This window comes from Oncorhynchus keta, chromosome 1 (assembly GCF_023373465.1).
Source record: "Oncorhynchus keta strain PuntledgeMale-10-30-2019 chromosome 1, Oket_V2, whole genome shotgun sequence".
NCBI lineage: Eukaryota > Metazoa > Chordata > Actinopteri > Salmoniformes > Salmonidae > Oncorhynchus > Oncorhynchus keta.
The window spans coordinates 1401577-1416582 of record NC_068421.1 but is presented as its reverse complement, the minus strand read 5'-3'; the positions used below and the strand labels follow the sequence as shown (position 1 = coordinate 1416582).

The following is a 15006-nucleotide window of genomic DNA, read 5'->3' as shown; positions in this document are numbered from 1 at the left end:
TCCAAGCTAGTGACCTCTGTCTCCCAGCTACTGACCTCTCTGTCTCCCAGCTACTGACCTCTCTGTCTCCAAGCTACTGACCTCTCTGTCTCCCAGCTACTGACCTCTCTGTCAGCCAGCTACTGACCTCTGTCAGCCAGCTACTGACCTTTCTGTCTCCCAGCTACTGACCACTCTGTCTCCAAGCTACTGACCTCTCTGTCTCCCAGCTACTGACCTCTCTGTCAGCCAGCTACTGACCTCTCTGTCTCCCAGCTACTGACCTCTCTGTCAGCCAGCTACTGACCTGTGTCTCCCAGCTACTGACCTCTCTGTCAGCCAGCTACTGACCTGTCTCCCAGCTACTGACCTCTCTGTTTCCCAGCTACTGACCTCTGTCTCCCAGCTACTGACCTCTCTGTCTCCCAGCTACTGACTCTCTGTCTCCCAGCTACTGACCTCTCTGTCTCCCAGCTACTGACCTCTCTGTCTCCCAGCTACTGACCTCTCTGTCTCCCAGCTACTGACCACTCTGTCTCCCAGCTACTGACCTCTCTGTCTCCCAGCTACTGACCTCTCTGTCTCCCAGCTACTGACCTCTCTGTCTCCCTACTGACCTCTCTGTCACCCAGCTACTGACCTCTCTGTCTCCCAGCTACTGACCACTCTGTCTCCCAGCTACTGACCTCTCTGTCTCCCAGATACTCTGTCTCCCAGCTACTGACCTCTCTGTCTCCCAGGTTCTGACCTCTGTCTCCCAGCTACTGACCTCTCTGTCTCCCAGCTACTGACCACTCTGTCTCCAAGCACTGACCACTCTGTCTCCCAGCTACTGACCACTGTTTCCCAGCTACTGACCTCTCTGTCTCCCAGCTACTGACCTCTCTGTCTCCCAGCTACTGACCACTCTGTTTCCCAGCTACTGACCTCTCTGTCTCCCAGCTACTGACCTCTCTGTCTCCCAGCTACTGACCTCTCTGTTTCCCAGCTACTGACCTCTCTGTCTCCCAGCTACTGACCTCTCTGTCTCCCAGCTACTGACCTCTCTGTTTCCCAGCTACTGACCACTCTGTCTCCCAGCTACTGACCTCTCTGTCTCCCAGCTACTGACCTCTCTGTCTCCCAGCTACTGACCACTCTGTCTCCAAGCTAGTGACCTCTCTGTCTCCCAGCTACTGACCTCTCTGTCTCCAAGCTACGGTGACCTCTCTGTCTCCCAGCTACTGACCTCTCTGTCAGCCAGCTACTGACCTCTCTGTCTCCCAGCTACTGACCACTCTGTCTCCAAGCTACTGACCTCTCTGTCTCCCAGCTACTGACCTCTCTGTCAGCCAGCTACTGACCTCTGTCTCCCAGCTACTGACCTCTCTGTCTCCCAGCTACTGACCTCTCTGTCTCCCAGCTACTGACCTCTCTGTCTCCCAGCTACTGACCTCTCTGTCTCCCAGCTACTGACCTCTCTGTCTCCCAGCTACTGACCTCTCTGTTTCCCAGCTACTGACCTCTCTGTCTCCCAGCTACTGACCTCTCTGTCTCCCAGCTACTGACCTCTCTGTCTCCCAGCTACTGACCTCTCTGTCTCCCAGCTACTGACCTCTCTGTCTCCCAGCTACTGACCTCTCTGTCTCCCAGCTACTGACCTCTCTGTCTCCCAGCTACTGACCACTCTGTCTCCCAGCTACTGACCTCTCTGTCTCCCAGATACTCTGTCTCCCAGCTACTGACCTCTCTGTCTCCCAGCTACTCTGTCTCCCAGCTACTGACCTCTCTGTCTCCAGCTACTCTGTCTCCCAGCTACTGACCTCTCTGTCTCCCAGCTACTCTGTCTCCCAGCTACTGACCTCTGTCTCCCAGCTACTCTGTTTCAGCTACTGACCTGTCTGTTTCCCAGCTACTGACCACTCTGTCTCCCAGCTACTGACCTCTCTGTCTCCCAGCTACTGACCTCTCTGTCTCCCAGCTACTGACCACTCTGTCTCCAAGCTAGTGACCACTCTGTCTCCAAGCTAGTGACCTCTCTGTCTCCCAGCTACTGACCTCTCTGTCTCCCAGCTACTGACCTCTCTGTCTCCAAGCTACTGACCTCAGTCTCCCAGCTACTGACCTCTCTGTCAGCCAGCTACTGACCTCTGTCAGCCAGCTACTGACCTTTCTGTCTCCCAGCTACTGACCACTCTGTCTCCAAGCTACTGACCTCTCTGTCTCCCAGCTACTGACCTCTCTGTCAGCCAGCTACTGACCTCCTGTCTCCCAGCTACTGACCTCTCTGTCAGCCAGCTACTGACCTCTCTGTCTCCCAGCTACTGACCTCTCTGTCTGCCAGCTACTGACCTCTCTGTCTCCCAGCTACTGACCTCTCTGTTTCCCAGCTACTGACCTCTCTGTCTCCCAGCTACTGACCACTCTGTCTCCCAGCTACTGACCTCTCTGTCTCCCAGCTACTGACCTCTCTGTCTCCCAGCTACTGACCTCTCTGTCTCCCAGCTACTGACCTCTCTGTCTCCCAGCTACTGACCACTCTGTCTCCCAGCTACTGACCTCTCTGTCTCCCAGCTACTGACCTCTCTGTCTCCCAGCTACTGACCTCTCTGTCTCCCAGCTACTGACCTCTCTGTCTCCCAGCTACTGACCTCTCTGTCTCCCAGCTACTGACCACTCTGTCTCCCAGCTACTGACCTCTCTGTCTCCCAGATACTCTGTCTCCCAGCTACTGACCTCTCTGTCTCCCAGGTTCTGACCTCTCTGTCTCCCAGCTACTGACCTTCTGTCTCCCAGCTACTGACCACTCTGTCTCCAAGCTACTGACCACTCTGTCTCCCAGCTACTGACCACTCTGTTTCCCAGCTACTGGCCTCTCTGTCTCCCAGCTACTGACCACTCTGTCTCCCAGCTACTGACCACTCTGTTTCCAGCTACTGACCTCTCTGTCTCCCAGCTACTGACCTCTCTGTCTCCCAGCTGCTGACCTCTCTGTTTCCCAGCTACTGACCTCTCTGTCTCCCAGCTACTGACCTCTCTGTCAGCCAGCTACTGACCTCTGTCTCCCAGCTACTGACCTCTCTGTCAGCCAGCTACTGACCTCTTGTCTCCCAGCTACTGACCTCTCTGTCAGCCAGCTACTGACCTCTCTGTCTCCCAGCTACTGACCTCTCTGTTTCCCAGCTACTGACCTCTCTGTCTCCCAGCTACTGACCTCTCTGTCTCCCAGCTACTGACCTCTCTGTCTCCCAGCTACTGACCTCTCTGTCTCCCAGCTACTGACCTCTCTGTCTCCCTACTGACCTCTCTGTCACCCAGCTACTGACCTCTCTGTCTCCCAGCTACTGACCACTCTGTCTCCCAGCTACTGACCTCTCTGTCTCCCAGATACTCTGTCTCCCAGCTACTGACCTCTGTCTCCCAGGTTCTGACCTCTCTGTCTCCCAGCTACTGACCTCTCTGTCTCCCAGCTACTGACCACTCTGTCTCCAAGCTACTGACCACTCTGTCTCCCAGCTACTGACCACTCTGTTTCCCAGCTACTGGCCTCTCTGTCTCCCAGCTACTGACCACTCTGTCTCCCAGCTACTGACCACTCTGTTTCCCAGCTACTGACCTCTCTGTCTCCCAGCTACTGACCTCTCTGTCTCCCAGCTACTGACCTCTCTGTTTCCCAGCTACTGACCTCTCTGTCTCCCAGCTACTGACCTCTCTGTCTCCCAGCTACTGACCTCTCTGTTTCCCAGCTACTGACCACTCTGTCTCCCAGCTACTGACCTCTCTGTCTCCCAGCTACTGACCTCTCTGTCTCCCAGCTACTGACCACTCTGTCTCCAAGCTAGTGACCTCTGTCTCCCAGCTACTGACCTCTCTGTCTCCAAGCTACTGACCTCTCTGTCTCCCAGCTACTGACCTCTCTGTCAGCCAGCTACTGACCTCTCTGTCTCCCAGCTACTGACCACTCTGTCTCCCAAGCTACTGACCTCTGTCTCCCAGCTACTGACCTCTCTGTCAGCCAGCTACTGACCTCTCTGTCTCCCAGCTACTGACCTCTCTGTCTCCCAGCTACTGACCTCTCTGTCTCCCAGCTACTGACCTCTCTGTCACCCAGCTACTGACCTCTCTGTCTCCCAGCTACTGACCTCTCTGTTTCCCAGCTACTGACCTCTCTGTCTCCCAGCTACTGACCTCTCTGTCTCCCAGCTACTGACCTCTCTGTCTCCCAGCTACTGACCTCTCTGTCTCCCAGCTACTGACCTCTCTGTCTCCCAGCTACTGACCTCTCTGTCTCCCAGCTACTGACCTCTCTGTCTCCCAGCTACTGACCTCTCTGTCTCCCAGCTACTGACCTCTCTGTCTCCCAGCTACTGACCACTCTGTCTCCCAGCTACTGACCTCTCTGTCTCCCAGCTACTCTGTCTCCCAGCTACTGACCTCTCTGTCTCCCAGCTACTCTGTCTCCCAGCTACTGACCTCTCTGTTTCCCAGCTACTCTGTCTCCCAGCTACTGACCTCTCTGTCTCCAGCTACTCTGTCTCCCAGCTACTGACCTCTCTGTCTCCCAGCTACTCTGTTTCCCAGCTACTGACCTCTCTGTCTCCCATTCCAATGTACTAGAATGCTGCTGTTGGTGAGGACATTCTCACCTTTACTGTTAAGGCGAGGCTACAAGTTCTATCAACAAAATATAATGTAGCACTCTGGTACCCTGCAAACCATGACCCATTCTGTATTCTACATGAGTCAAATGTAATGGAGACCATTGACCATGTTGTGAATGGCTGCTGTTTATAGAAGGATCCGTACATTACATGACCACCTTGTTGACCTGATAGCCAGCGAGGTGAGAGATGGCGGCTCACCAACAGCACACATGCAGAAACATGCTTGTGTAAGAGGAAGCCGGTTTGATGTTGATGACGATGTGCTTTCCCGTGTGCCAAATACTACAGATATTGCTGCCGTGGGGAAGGAGCTCATTTTGGAAGTGGGCATCTCATTGGACTGCTACGTGGAGCAGGCCTTTGATGAGAAGCAGCTTCAGCACCAGCCCCTCGGGTCATGCTGGGACATCCTCGGGTGGAGCTGTAAGCTGGTGGAGCTGATATTTGGCAGTCGTGGCCACGTACACAGGCTTCTCCAGCCTGACAAAAACTAGGGCAAAGCAATTGGCTAGGTAGTGCTATGGTTCAGCTGTCGTGGTCAGTCTAGCTGTTTGGAGGAGGAGGTACTTCCTGTTTCAGCTGTCGTGGGCAGTCTAGCTGTTTGGAGGAGGAGGTACTTCCTGTTTCAGCTGTCGTGGTCAGTCTAGCTGTTTGGAGAAGGAGGTACTTCCTGTTTCAGCTGTCGTGGTCAGTCTAGCTGTTTGGAGGAGGAGGTACTTCCTGTTTCAGCTGTCGTGGTCAGTCTAGCTGTTTGGAGGAGGAGGTACTTCCTGTTTCAGCTGTCGTGGTCAGTCTAGCTGTTTGGAGGAGGAGGTACTTCCTGTTTCAGCTGTCGTGGTCAGCCTAGCTGTTTGGAGGAGGAGGTACTGTTCTGTTTCAGCTGTCGTGGTCAGTCTAGCTGTTTGGAGAAGGAGGTACTGTTCTGTTTCAGCTGTCGTGGTCAGTCTAGCTGTTTGGAGGAGGAGGTACTTCCTGTTTCAGCTGTCGTGGTCAGTCTAGCTGTTTGGAGGAGGAGGTACTGTTCTGTTTCAGCTGTCGTGGTCAGTCTAGCTGTTTGGAGGAGGAGGTACTTCCTGTTTCAGCTGTCGTGGTCAGCCTAGCTGTTTGGAGGAGGAGGTACTGTTCTGTTTCAGCTGTCGTGGTCAGTCTAGCTGTTTGGAGAAGGAGGTACTGTTCTGTTTCAGCTGTCGTGGTCAGTCTAGCTGTTTGGAGGAGGAGGTACTGTTCTGTTTCAGCTGTCGTGGTCAGTCTAGCTGTTTGGAGGAGGAGGTACTGTTCTGTTTCAGCTGTCGTGGTCAGTCTAGCTGTGTGGAGAAGGAGGTACTGTTCTGTTTCAGCTGTCGTGGTCAGTCTAGCTGTGTGGAGAAGGAGGTACTTCCTGTTTCAGCTGTCGTGGTCAGTCTAGCTGTTTGGAGAAGGAGGTCCTTTCTGTTTCAGCTGTCGTGGGCAGCCTAGCTGTTTGGAGAATGAGGTACTTCCTGTTTCAGCTGTAGTGGGCAGCCTAGCTGTTTGGAGGAGGAGGTACTTCCTGTTCCCTTCAGTTCCATGCATACAGGGACCCTTGTTTGGATCCTTTTTTTTTGTAAATTTGATTGTTGGATTCAATAAAATATTTAATTTGTGTGTTTGTGTGTGTACCTGTAGCCATCAATCGGAACTCCTCCACCAGGCTGCTGAGAGCCTGTGTGTCTATGTCCTGCTCCAGGTCAGGGTCCTCACAGCCGGTCTGGTCCACGAGACAGATGTCCAGGATCTCCTTAGCCGCCCGAGACAGAGGACGGGACACGGGATGGGACATGGTGCCAGAGACAGGGCGAGACAGAGCACTGGTAGGACGGGAGGACCGCCTTGGAGTAGATCTACCTGAAACACCAGTAAGACATGTAACGGACGGACGGACGGACGGACAGACAGAGAGGAGGAAGTGTGATTAGCACAACACCAAATAACCAGGAAGTAGCAGAGAACATAGATAGAGGTGGGATGAAAAGAAAGGAGAAGAGAGACGAGAGATATAGAGAGGGACAGATAATGAAAGGATGCAGGTGAAAGCAAGTGAGACTGAGAGAATGAGAGAGGGAAGAAAGAGGTAGAAGTCTATATAATCACTGGTACTTAATCTCTCTACTGCAGTGTCTATATAATCACTGGTGTTTTATCTCTCTCTACTGCAGTATCTATATAATCACTGGTGTTTTATCTCTCTCTACTGCAGTGTCTATATAATCACTGGTGTTTTATCTCTCTACTGCAGTGTCTATATAATCACTGGTGTTTTATCTCTCTACTGCAGTGTCTATATAATCACTGGTGTTTTATCTCTCTCTACTGCAGTGTCTATATAATCACTGGTGTTTAATCTCTCTACTGCAGTGTCTATATAATCACTGGTGTTTTATCTCTCTACTGCAGTGTCTATATAATCACTGGTGTTTTATCTCTCTCTACTGCAGTGTCTATATAATCACTGGTGTTTAATCTCTCTACTGCAGTGTCTATATAATCACTGGTGTTTTATCTCTCTCTACTGCAGTGTCTATATAATCACTGGTGTTTTATCTCTCTCTACTGCAGTGTCTATATAATCACTGGTGTTTTATCTCTCTACTACAGTGTCTATATAATCACTGGTGTTTTATCTCTCTACTGCAGTGTCTATATAATCACTGGTGTTTTATCTCTCTACTGCAGTGTCTATATAATCACTGGTGTTTTATCTCTCTCTACTGCAGTGTCTATATAATCACTGGTGTTTTATCTCTCTACTGCAGTGTCTATATAATCACTGGTGTTTTATCTCTCTCTACTGCAGTGTCTATATAATCACTGGTGTTTTATCTCTCTACTGCAGTGTCTATATAATCACTGGTGTTTTATCTCTCTCTACTGCAGTGTCTATATAATCACTGGTGTTTTATCTCTCTCTACTGCAGTGTCTATATAATCACTGGTGTTTTATCTCTCTACTGCAGTGTCTATATAATCACTGGTGTTTTATCTCTCAACTGCAGTGACTATATCATCACTGGTGTTTTATCTCTCTCTACTGCAGTGTCTATATAATCACTGGTGTTTTATCTCTCAACTGCAGTGACTATATCATCACTGGTGTTTTATCTCTCTCTACTGCAGTGTCTATATAATCACTGGTGTTTTATCTCTCTCTACTGCAGTGTCTATATAATCACTGGTGTTTTATCTCTCTACTGCAGTGTCTATATAATCACTGGTGTTTTATCTCTCTACTGCAGTGTCTATATAATCACTGGTGTTTTATCTCTCTACTGCAGTGTCTATATAATCACTGGTGTTTTATCTCTCTACTGCAGTGTCTATATAATCACTGGTGTTTTATCTCTCTACTGCAGTGTCTATATAATCACTGGTGTTTTATCTCTCTACCCCAGTGTCTATATAATCACTGGAGTTTTTTCTCTACTGCAGTGTCTATATAATCACTGGTGTTTTATCTCTCTACTGCAGTGTCTATATAATCACTGGTGTTTTATCTCTCTCTACTGCAGTGTCTATATAATCACTGGTGTTTTATCTCTCTACTACAGTGTCTATATAATCACTGGTGTTTTATCTCTCTACTGCAGTGTCTAGATAATCACTGGTGTTTTATCTCTCTACCCCAGTGTCTATATAATCACTGGTGTTTTATCTCTCTACTGCAGTGTCTATATAATCACTGGTGTTTTATATCTCTACTGCAGTGTCTATATAATCACTGGTGTTTTATCTCTCTACTGCAGTGTCTATATAATCACTGGTGTTTTATCTCTCTACTGCAGTGTCTATATAATCACTGGTGTTTTATCTCTCTACTGCAGTGTCTATATCATCACTGGTGTTTTATATCTCTACTGCAGTGTCTATATAATCACTGGTGTTTTATCTCTCTACTGCAGTGTCTATATAATCACTGGTGTTTTATCTCTCTACTGCAGTGTCTATATAATCACTGGTGTTTTATCTCTCTACTGCAGTGTCTATATAATCACTGGTGTTTTATCTCTCTACTGCAGTGTCTATATAATCACTGGTGTTTTATCTCTCTCTACTGCAGGGAGTCGCATCACATTGAATCAGATTGAACATCCACCTGCCCATTGTGAGTTGCAACCCTGGCGCCCTTAGAAAGGGTGTGTGTGTGTGTGTGTGTGTGTGTGTGTGTGTGTGTGTGTGTGTGTGTGTGTGTGTGTGTGTGTGTGTGTGTGTGTGTGTGTGTGTGTGTGTGTGTGTGAGTCACTTTGCTGAACGCTGCCCTGTGCTGCTTCTGCAGTCTCAGCTGCAGTGTTAAAAGTATTTTACTCCAAATTCACTCCCTCCTTCTCTCTCTATCATCTGTCAGTAGGAGTTTCACACTCGCCGCATCACACCACATGCCTTACTGCAGCAGATACAGAACACAGAGGCACACAGACATAGTATGAGATAAACAAACACAGGACACAGAGATGCAGGGACAGAGTAAAGCCGTCCTGGGTCATACATTTCTTGTCGTGATTGTCCTATTTATATATTTTTAAAATCCCAGCCCCCGTCCCCGCAGGAGGCATTTTGGTAGGTCATCATTGTAAGTAAGAATTTGTTCTTAATTAACTGCCTTGCCAAGTTAAATAAAGGTTAAATTAAAGTAAATTAAATAAAAAATACTGGGTCATCCTGGATATGATAAACAGAGTAGAACCATCCTGGGTCATACTGGATATGATAAACAGAGTAGAGCCATCCTGGGTCATACTGGATATGATAAACAGAGTAGAGCCATCCTGGGTCATACTGGGTCATACTGGATATAATAAACAGAGTAGAGCCGTCCTGGGTCATACTGGACATGATAAACAGAGTAGAACCATTCTGGGTCATACTGGATATGATAAACAGAGTAGAGCCATCCTGGGTCATACTGGGTCATACTGGATATGATAAGCAGAGTAGAGCCATTCTGGGTCATACTGGATATGATAAACAGAGTAGAGCCATCCTGGGTCATACTGGGTCATACTGGATATGATAAACAGAGTCGAACCATCCTGGGTCATACTGGACATGATAAGCAGAGTAGAGCCATTCTGGGTCATACTGGGTCATACTGGACATGATAAACAGAGTAGAGCCATCCTGGGTCATACTGGATATGATAAACAGAGTAGAGCCATCCTGGGTCATACTGGATATGATAAACAGAGTAGAGCCATCCTGGGTCATACTGGATATGATAAACAGAGTAGAGCCATCCTGGGTCATACTGGATATGATAAACAGAGTAGAGCCATCCTGGGTCATACTGGATATGATAAACAGAGTAGAGCCATCCTGGGTCATACTGGATATGATAAACAGAGTAGAGCCATCCTGGGTCATACTGGATATGATAAACAGAGTAGAGCCATCCTGGGTCATACTGGATATGATAAACAGAGTAGAGCCATCCTGAGTCATACTGATATGATAAACAGAGTAGAGCCGTCCTGGGTCATACTGATATGATAAACAGAGTAGAGCCATCCTGGGTCATACTGGATATGATAAACAGAGTAGAGCCATCCTGGGTCATACTGGATATGATAAACAGAGTAGAGCCATCCTGGGTCATACTGGATATGATAAACAGAGTAGAGCCATCCTGGGTCATACTGGATATGATAAACAGAGTAGAGCCATCCTGAGTCATACTGGATATGATAAACAGAGTAGAGCCATCCTGGGTCATACTGGATATGATAAACAGAGTAGAGCCATCCTGAGTCATACTGGATATGATAAACAGAGTAGAGCCATCCTGGGTCATACTGGATATGATAAACAGAGTAGAGCCATCCTGAGTCATACTGGATATGATAAACAGAGTCGAACCATCCTGGGTCATACTGGAAATGATAAACAGAGTAGAGCCATCCTGGGTCATACTGGGTCATACTGATAAACAGAGTAGAGCCACCCTGAGTCATAACTGGACATGATAAACAGAGTAGAGCCATCCTGGGTCATACTGGATATGATAAACAGAGTCGAACCATCCTGGGTCATACTGGACATGATAAGCAGAGTAGAGCCATCCTGGGTCATACTGGGTCATACTGACATGATAAACAGAGTAGAGCCACCTGAGTCATACTGGACATGATAAACAGAGTAGAGCCATCCTGGGTCATACTGGATATGATAAACAGAGTAGAGCCATCCTGGGTCATACTGGATATGATAAACAGAGTAGAGCCATCCTGGGTCATACTGGACATGATAAACAGAGTAGAGCCATCCTGGGTCATACTGGGTCATACTGGACATGATAAACAGAGTAGAGCCATCCTGAGTCATACTGGACATGATAAACAGAGTAGAGCCATCCTGGGTCATACTGGATATGATAAACAGAGTAGAGCCATCCTGGGTCATACTGGATATGATAAACAGAGTAGAGCCATCCTGGGTCATACTGGATATGATAAACAGAGTAGAGCCATCCTGGGTCATACTGGATATGATAAACAGAGTAGAGCCATCCTGGGTCATACTGGATATGATAAACAGAGTAGAGCCACCCTGAGTCATACTGGACATGATAAACAGAGTAGAGCCATCCTGGGTCATACTGGATATGATAAACAGAGTCGAACCATCCTGGGTCATACTGGACATGATAAGCAGAGTAGAGCCATCCTGGGTCATACTGGGTCATACTGACATGATAAACAGAGTAGAGCCACCCTGAGTCATACTGGACATGATAAACAGAGTAGAGCCATCCTGGGTCATACTGGATATGATAAACAGAGTAGAGCCATCCTGGGTCATACTGGATATGATAAACAGAGTAGAGCCATCCTGGGTCATACTGGATATGATAAACAGAGTAGAGCCATCCTGGGTCATACTGGATATGATAAACAGAGTAGAGCCATCCTGGGTCATACTGGATATGATAAACAGAGTAGAGCCATCCTGGGTCATACTGGATATGATAAACAGAGTAGAGCCATCCTGGGTCATACTGGATATGATAAACAGAGTAGAGCCATTCTGGGACATACTGGACATGATAAACAGAGTAGAACCATCCTGAGTCATACTGGGTCATCCTGGGTCATACTGGATATGATAAACAGAGTAGAGCCATCCTGGGTCATACTGGACATGATAAACAGAGTAGAGCCATCCTGGGTCATACTGGATATGATAAACAGAGTAGAGCCATCCTGGGTCATACTGGATATGATAAACAGAGTAGAGCCATCCTGGGTCATACTGGATATGATAAACAGAGTAGAGCCATCCTGGGTCATACTGGATATGATAAACAGAGTAGAGCCATCCTGAGTCATACTGGACATGATAAACAGAGTAGAGCCATCCTGGGTCATACTGGATATGATAAACAGAGTAGAGCCATCCTGGGTCATACTGGATATGATAAACAGAGTAGAGCCATCCTGGGTCATACTGGATATGATAAACAGAGTAGAGCCATCCTGGGTCATACTGGATATGATAAACAGAGTAGAGCCATCCTGGGTCATACTGGATATGATAAACAGAGTAGAGCCATCCTGGGTCATACTGGATATGATAAACAGAGTAGAACCATCCTGAGTCATACTGGATATGATAAACAGAGTAGAGCCATCCTGGGTCATACTGGATATGATAAACAGAGTAGAGCCATCCTGGGTCATACTGGATATGATAAACAGAGTAGAGCCATCCTGGGTCATACTGGGTCATACTGGATATGATAAACAGAGTAGAGCCATCCTGGGTCATACTGGATATGATAAACAGAGTAGAGCCATCCTGGGTCATACTGGATATGATAAACAGAGTAGAGCCATCCTGGGTCATACTGGATATGATAAACAGAGTAGAGCCATCCTGGGTCATACTGGATATGATAAACAGAGTAGAGCCATCCTGGGTCATACTGGACATGATAAACAGAGTAGAGCCATCCTGGGTCATACTGGGTCATACTGGATATGATAAACAGAGTAGAGCCATCCTGGGTCATACTGGATATGATAAACAGAGTAGAGCCATCCTGGGTCATACTGGATATGATAAACAGAGTAGAGCCATCCTGGGTCATACTGGGTCATACTGGATATGATAAACAGAGTAGAGCCATCCTGGGTCATACTGGATATGATAAACAGAGTAGAGCCATCCTGGGTCATACTGGATATGATAAACAGAGTAGAGCCATCCTGGGTCATACTGATATGATAAACAGAGTAGAGCCATTCTGGGTCATACTGGGTCATACTGGATATGATAAACAGAGTAGAACCATCCTGGGTCATACTGGATATGATAAACAGAGTAGAGCCATTCTGGGTCATACTGGACATGATAAACAGAGTAGAGCCATCCTGGGTCATACTGGATAGAATCAACAGAGTAGAGCCATCCTGGGTAAAACTGGATATGATAAACAGAGTAGGGTCATACTGGATATGATAAACAGAGTAGAACCATCCTGGGTCATACTGGATATGATAAACAGAGTAGAGCCATTCTGGGTCATACTGGACATGATAAACAGAGTAGAGCCATCCTGGGTCATACTGATAGAATCAACAGAGTAGAGCCATCCTGGGTAAAACTGGTATGATAAACAGAGTGGGTCATACTGGATATGATAAACAGAGTAGAGCCATCCTGGGTCATACTGGACATGATAAACAGAGTAGAGCCATACTGGGTCATACTGGATATGATAAACAGAGTAGAGCCATTCTGGGTCATACTGGACATGATAAACAGAGTAGAGCCATCCTGGGTCATACTGGGTCATACTGGATATGATAAACAGAGTAGAGCCATCCTGGGTCATACTGGATAGAATCAACAGAGTAGAGCCATCCTGGGTCATACTGGATATGATAAACAGAGTAGAGCCATCCTGGGTCATACTGGATATGATAAACAGAGTAGAGCCATCCTGGGTCATACTGGATATGATAAACAGAGTAGAGCCATCCTGGGTCATACTGGATATGATAAACAGAGTAGAGCCATCCTGGGTCATACTGGATATGATAAACAGAGTAGAGCCATCCTGGGTCATACTGGATATGATAAACAGAGTAGAGCCATCCTGGGTCATACTGGATATGATAAACAGAGTAGAGCCATCCTGAGTCATACTGGACATGATAAACAGAGTAGAGCCATCCTGGGTCATACTGGATATGATAAACAGAGTAGAGCCATCCTGAGTCATACTGGATATGATAAACAGAGTAGAGCCATCCTGAGTCATACTGGATATGATAAACAGAGTAGAGCCATCCTGGGTCATACTGGATATGATAAACAGAGTAGAACCATCCTGAGTCATACTGGATATGATAAACAGAGTAGAGCCATCCTGGGTCATACTGGGTCATACTGGATATGATAAACAGAGTAGAGCTATCCTGGGTCATACTGGACATGATAAACAGAGTAGAGCCATCCTGGGTCATACTGGATATGATAAACAGAGTAGAGCCATCCTGAGTCATACTGGACATGATAAACAGAGTAGAGCCATCCTGGGTCATACTGGGTCATACTGGATATAATCAACAGAGTAGAGCCATCCTGGGTCTTACTGGGTCATACTGGATATAATAAACAGAGTAGAGCCGTCCTGGGTCATACTGGATAGAATCAACAGAGTACAGCCATCCTGGGTCATACTGGATATGATAAACAGAGTAGAGCCATCCTGGGCCATCCTGAGTCATACTGGATATGATAAACAGAGTAGAGCCATTCTGGGTCATACTGGACATGATAAACAGAGTAGAGCCATCCTGGGTCATACTGGACATGATAAACAGAGTAGAGCCACCCTGGGTCATACTGGACATGATAAACAGAGTAGAGCCATCCTGGGTCATACTGGATATGATAAACAGAGTAGAGCCATCCTGGGTCATACTGGATATGATAAACAGAGTAGAGCCATTCTGGGTCATACTGGACATGATAAACAGAGTAGAGCCATCCTGGGTCATACTGGGTCATACTTGATATGATAAACAGAGTAGAACCATCCTGGGTCATACTGGATATGATAAACAGAGTAGAGCCATCCTGGGTCTTACTGGACATGATAAACAGAGTAGAGCCATCCTGGGTCATACTGGGTCATACTGGATATGATAAACAGAGTAGAGCCATCCTGGGTCTTACTGGATATGATAAACAGAGTAGAGCCATCCTGGGTCATACTGGATATGATAAACAGAGTAGAGCCATCCTGGGTCATACTGGGTCATACTGGATATAATAAACAGAGTAGAGCCGTCCTGGGTCATACTGGACATGATAAACAGAGTAGAGCCATCCTGGGTCATACTGGATATGATAAACAGAGTAGAGCCAT

At 47.4% G+C, this 15006-nt stretch overlaps 1 protein-coding gene and 1 long non-coding RNA gene across 5 annotated transcripts in view; both read right to left on the bottom strand.

Moving 5' to 3' along the window:
* LOC127906284 (uncharacterized) overlaps window positions 1–4516 on the bottom strand; it is a 5534-nt gene extending 1018 nt beyond the window's left edge. The window contains exons 1-2 of one of the 2 annotated variants that reach the window (XR_008060745.1): window positions 4078–4516; window positions 172–286 (exon numbers count right to left, since the gene is read on the bottom strand). This is a non-coding gene — a long non-coding RNA (uncharacterized LOC127906284). Of the gene's footprint in view, window positions 1–171; window positions 287–1435; window positions 1807–4077 lie in introns of those variants that run through there. The other variant, XR_008060736.1, reaches the window with a different exon arrangement.
* The window catches only part of zbbx (zinc finger, B-box domain containing), a 107136-nt gene that overhangs the window by 6664 nt on the left and 85466 nt on the right, over window positions 1–15006 (bottom strand). For all 3 annotated transcript variants that reach the window (XM_052457674.1, XM_052457723.1, XM_052457703.1), the window contains one exon: window positions 6261–6485. In XM_052457674.1, coding sequence (XP_052313634.1) covers window positions 6261–6485 — 225 coding nt within the window. The remainder of the gene's footprint in view (window positions 1–6260; window positions 6486–15006) is intronic.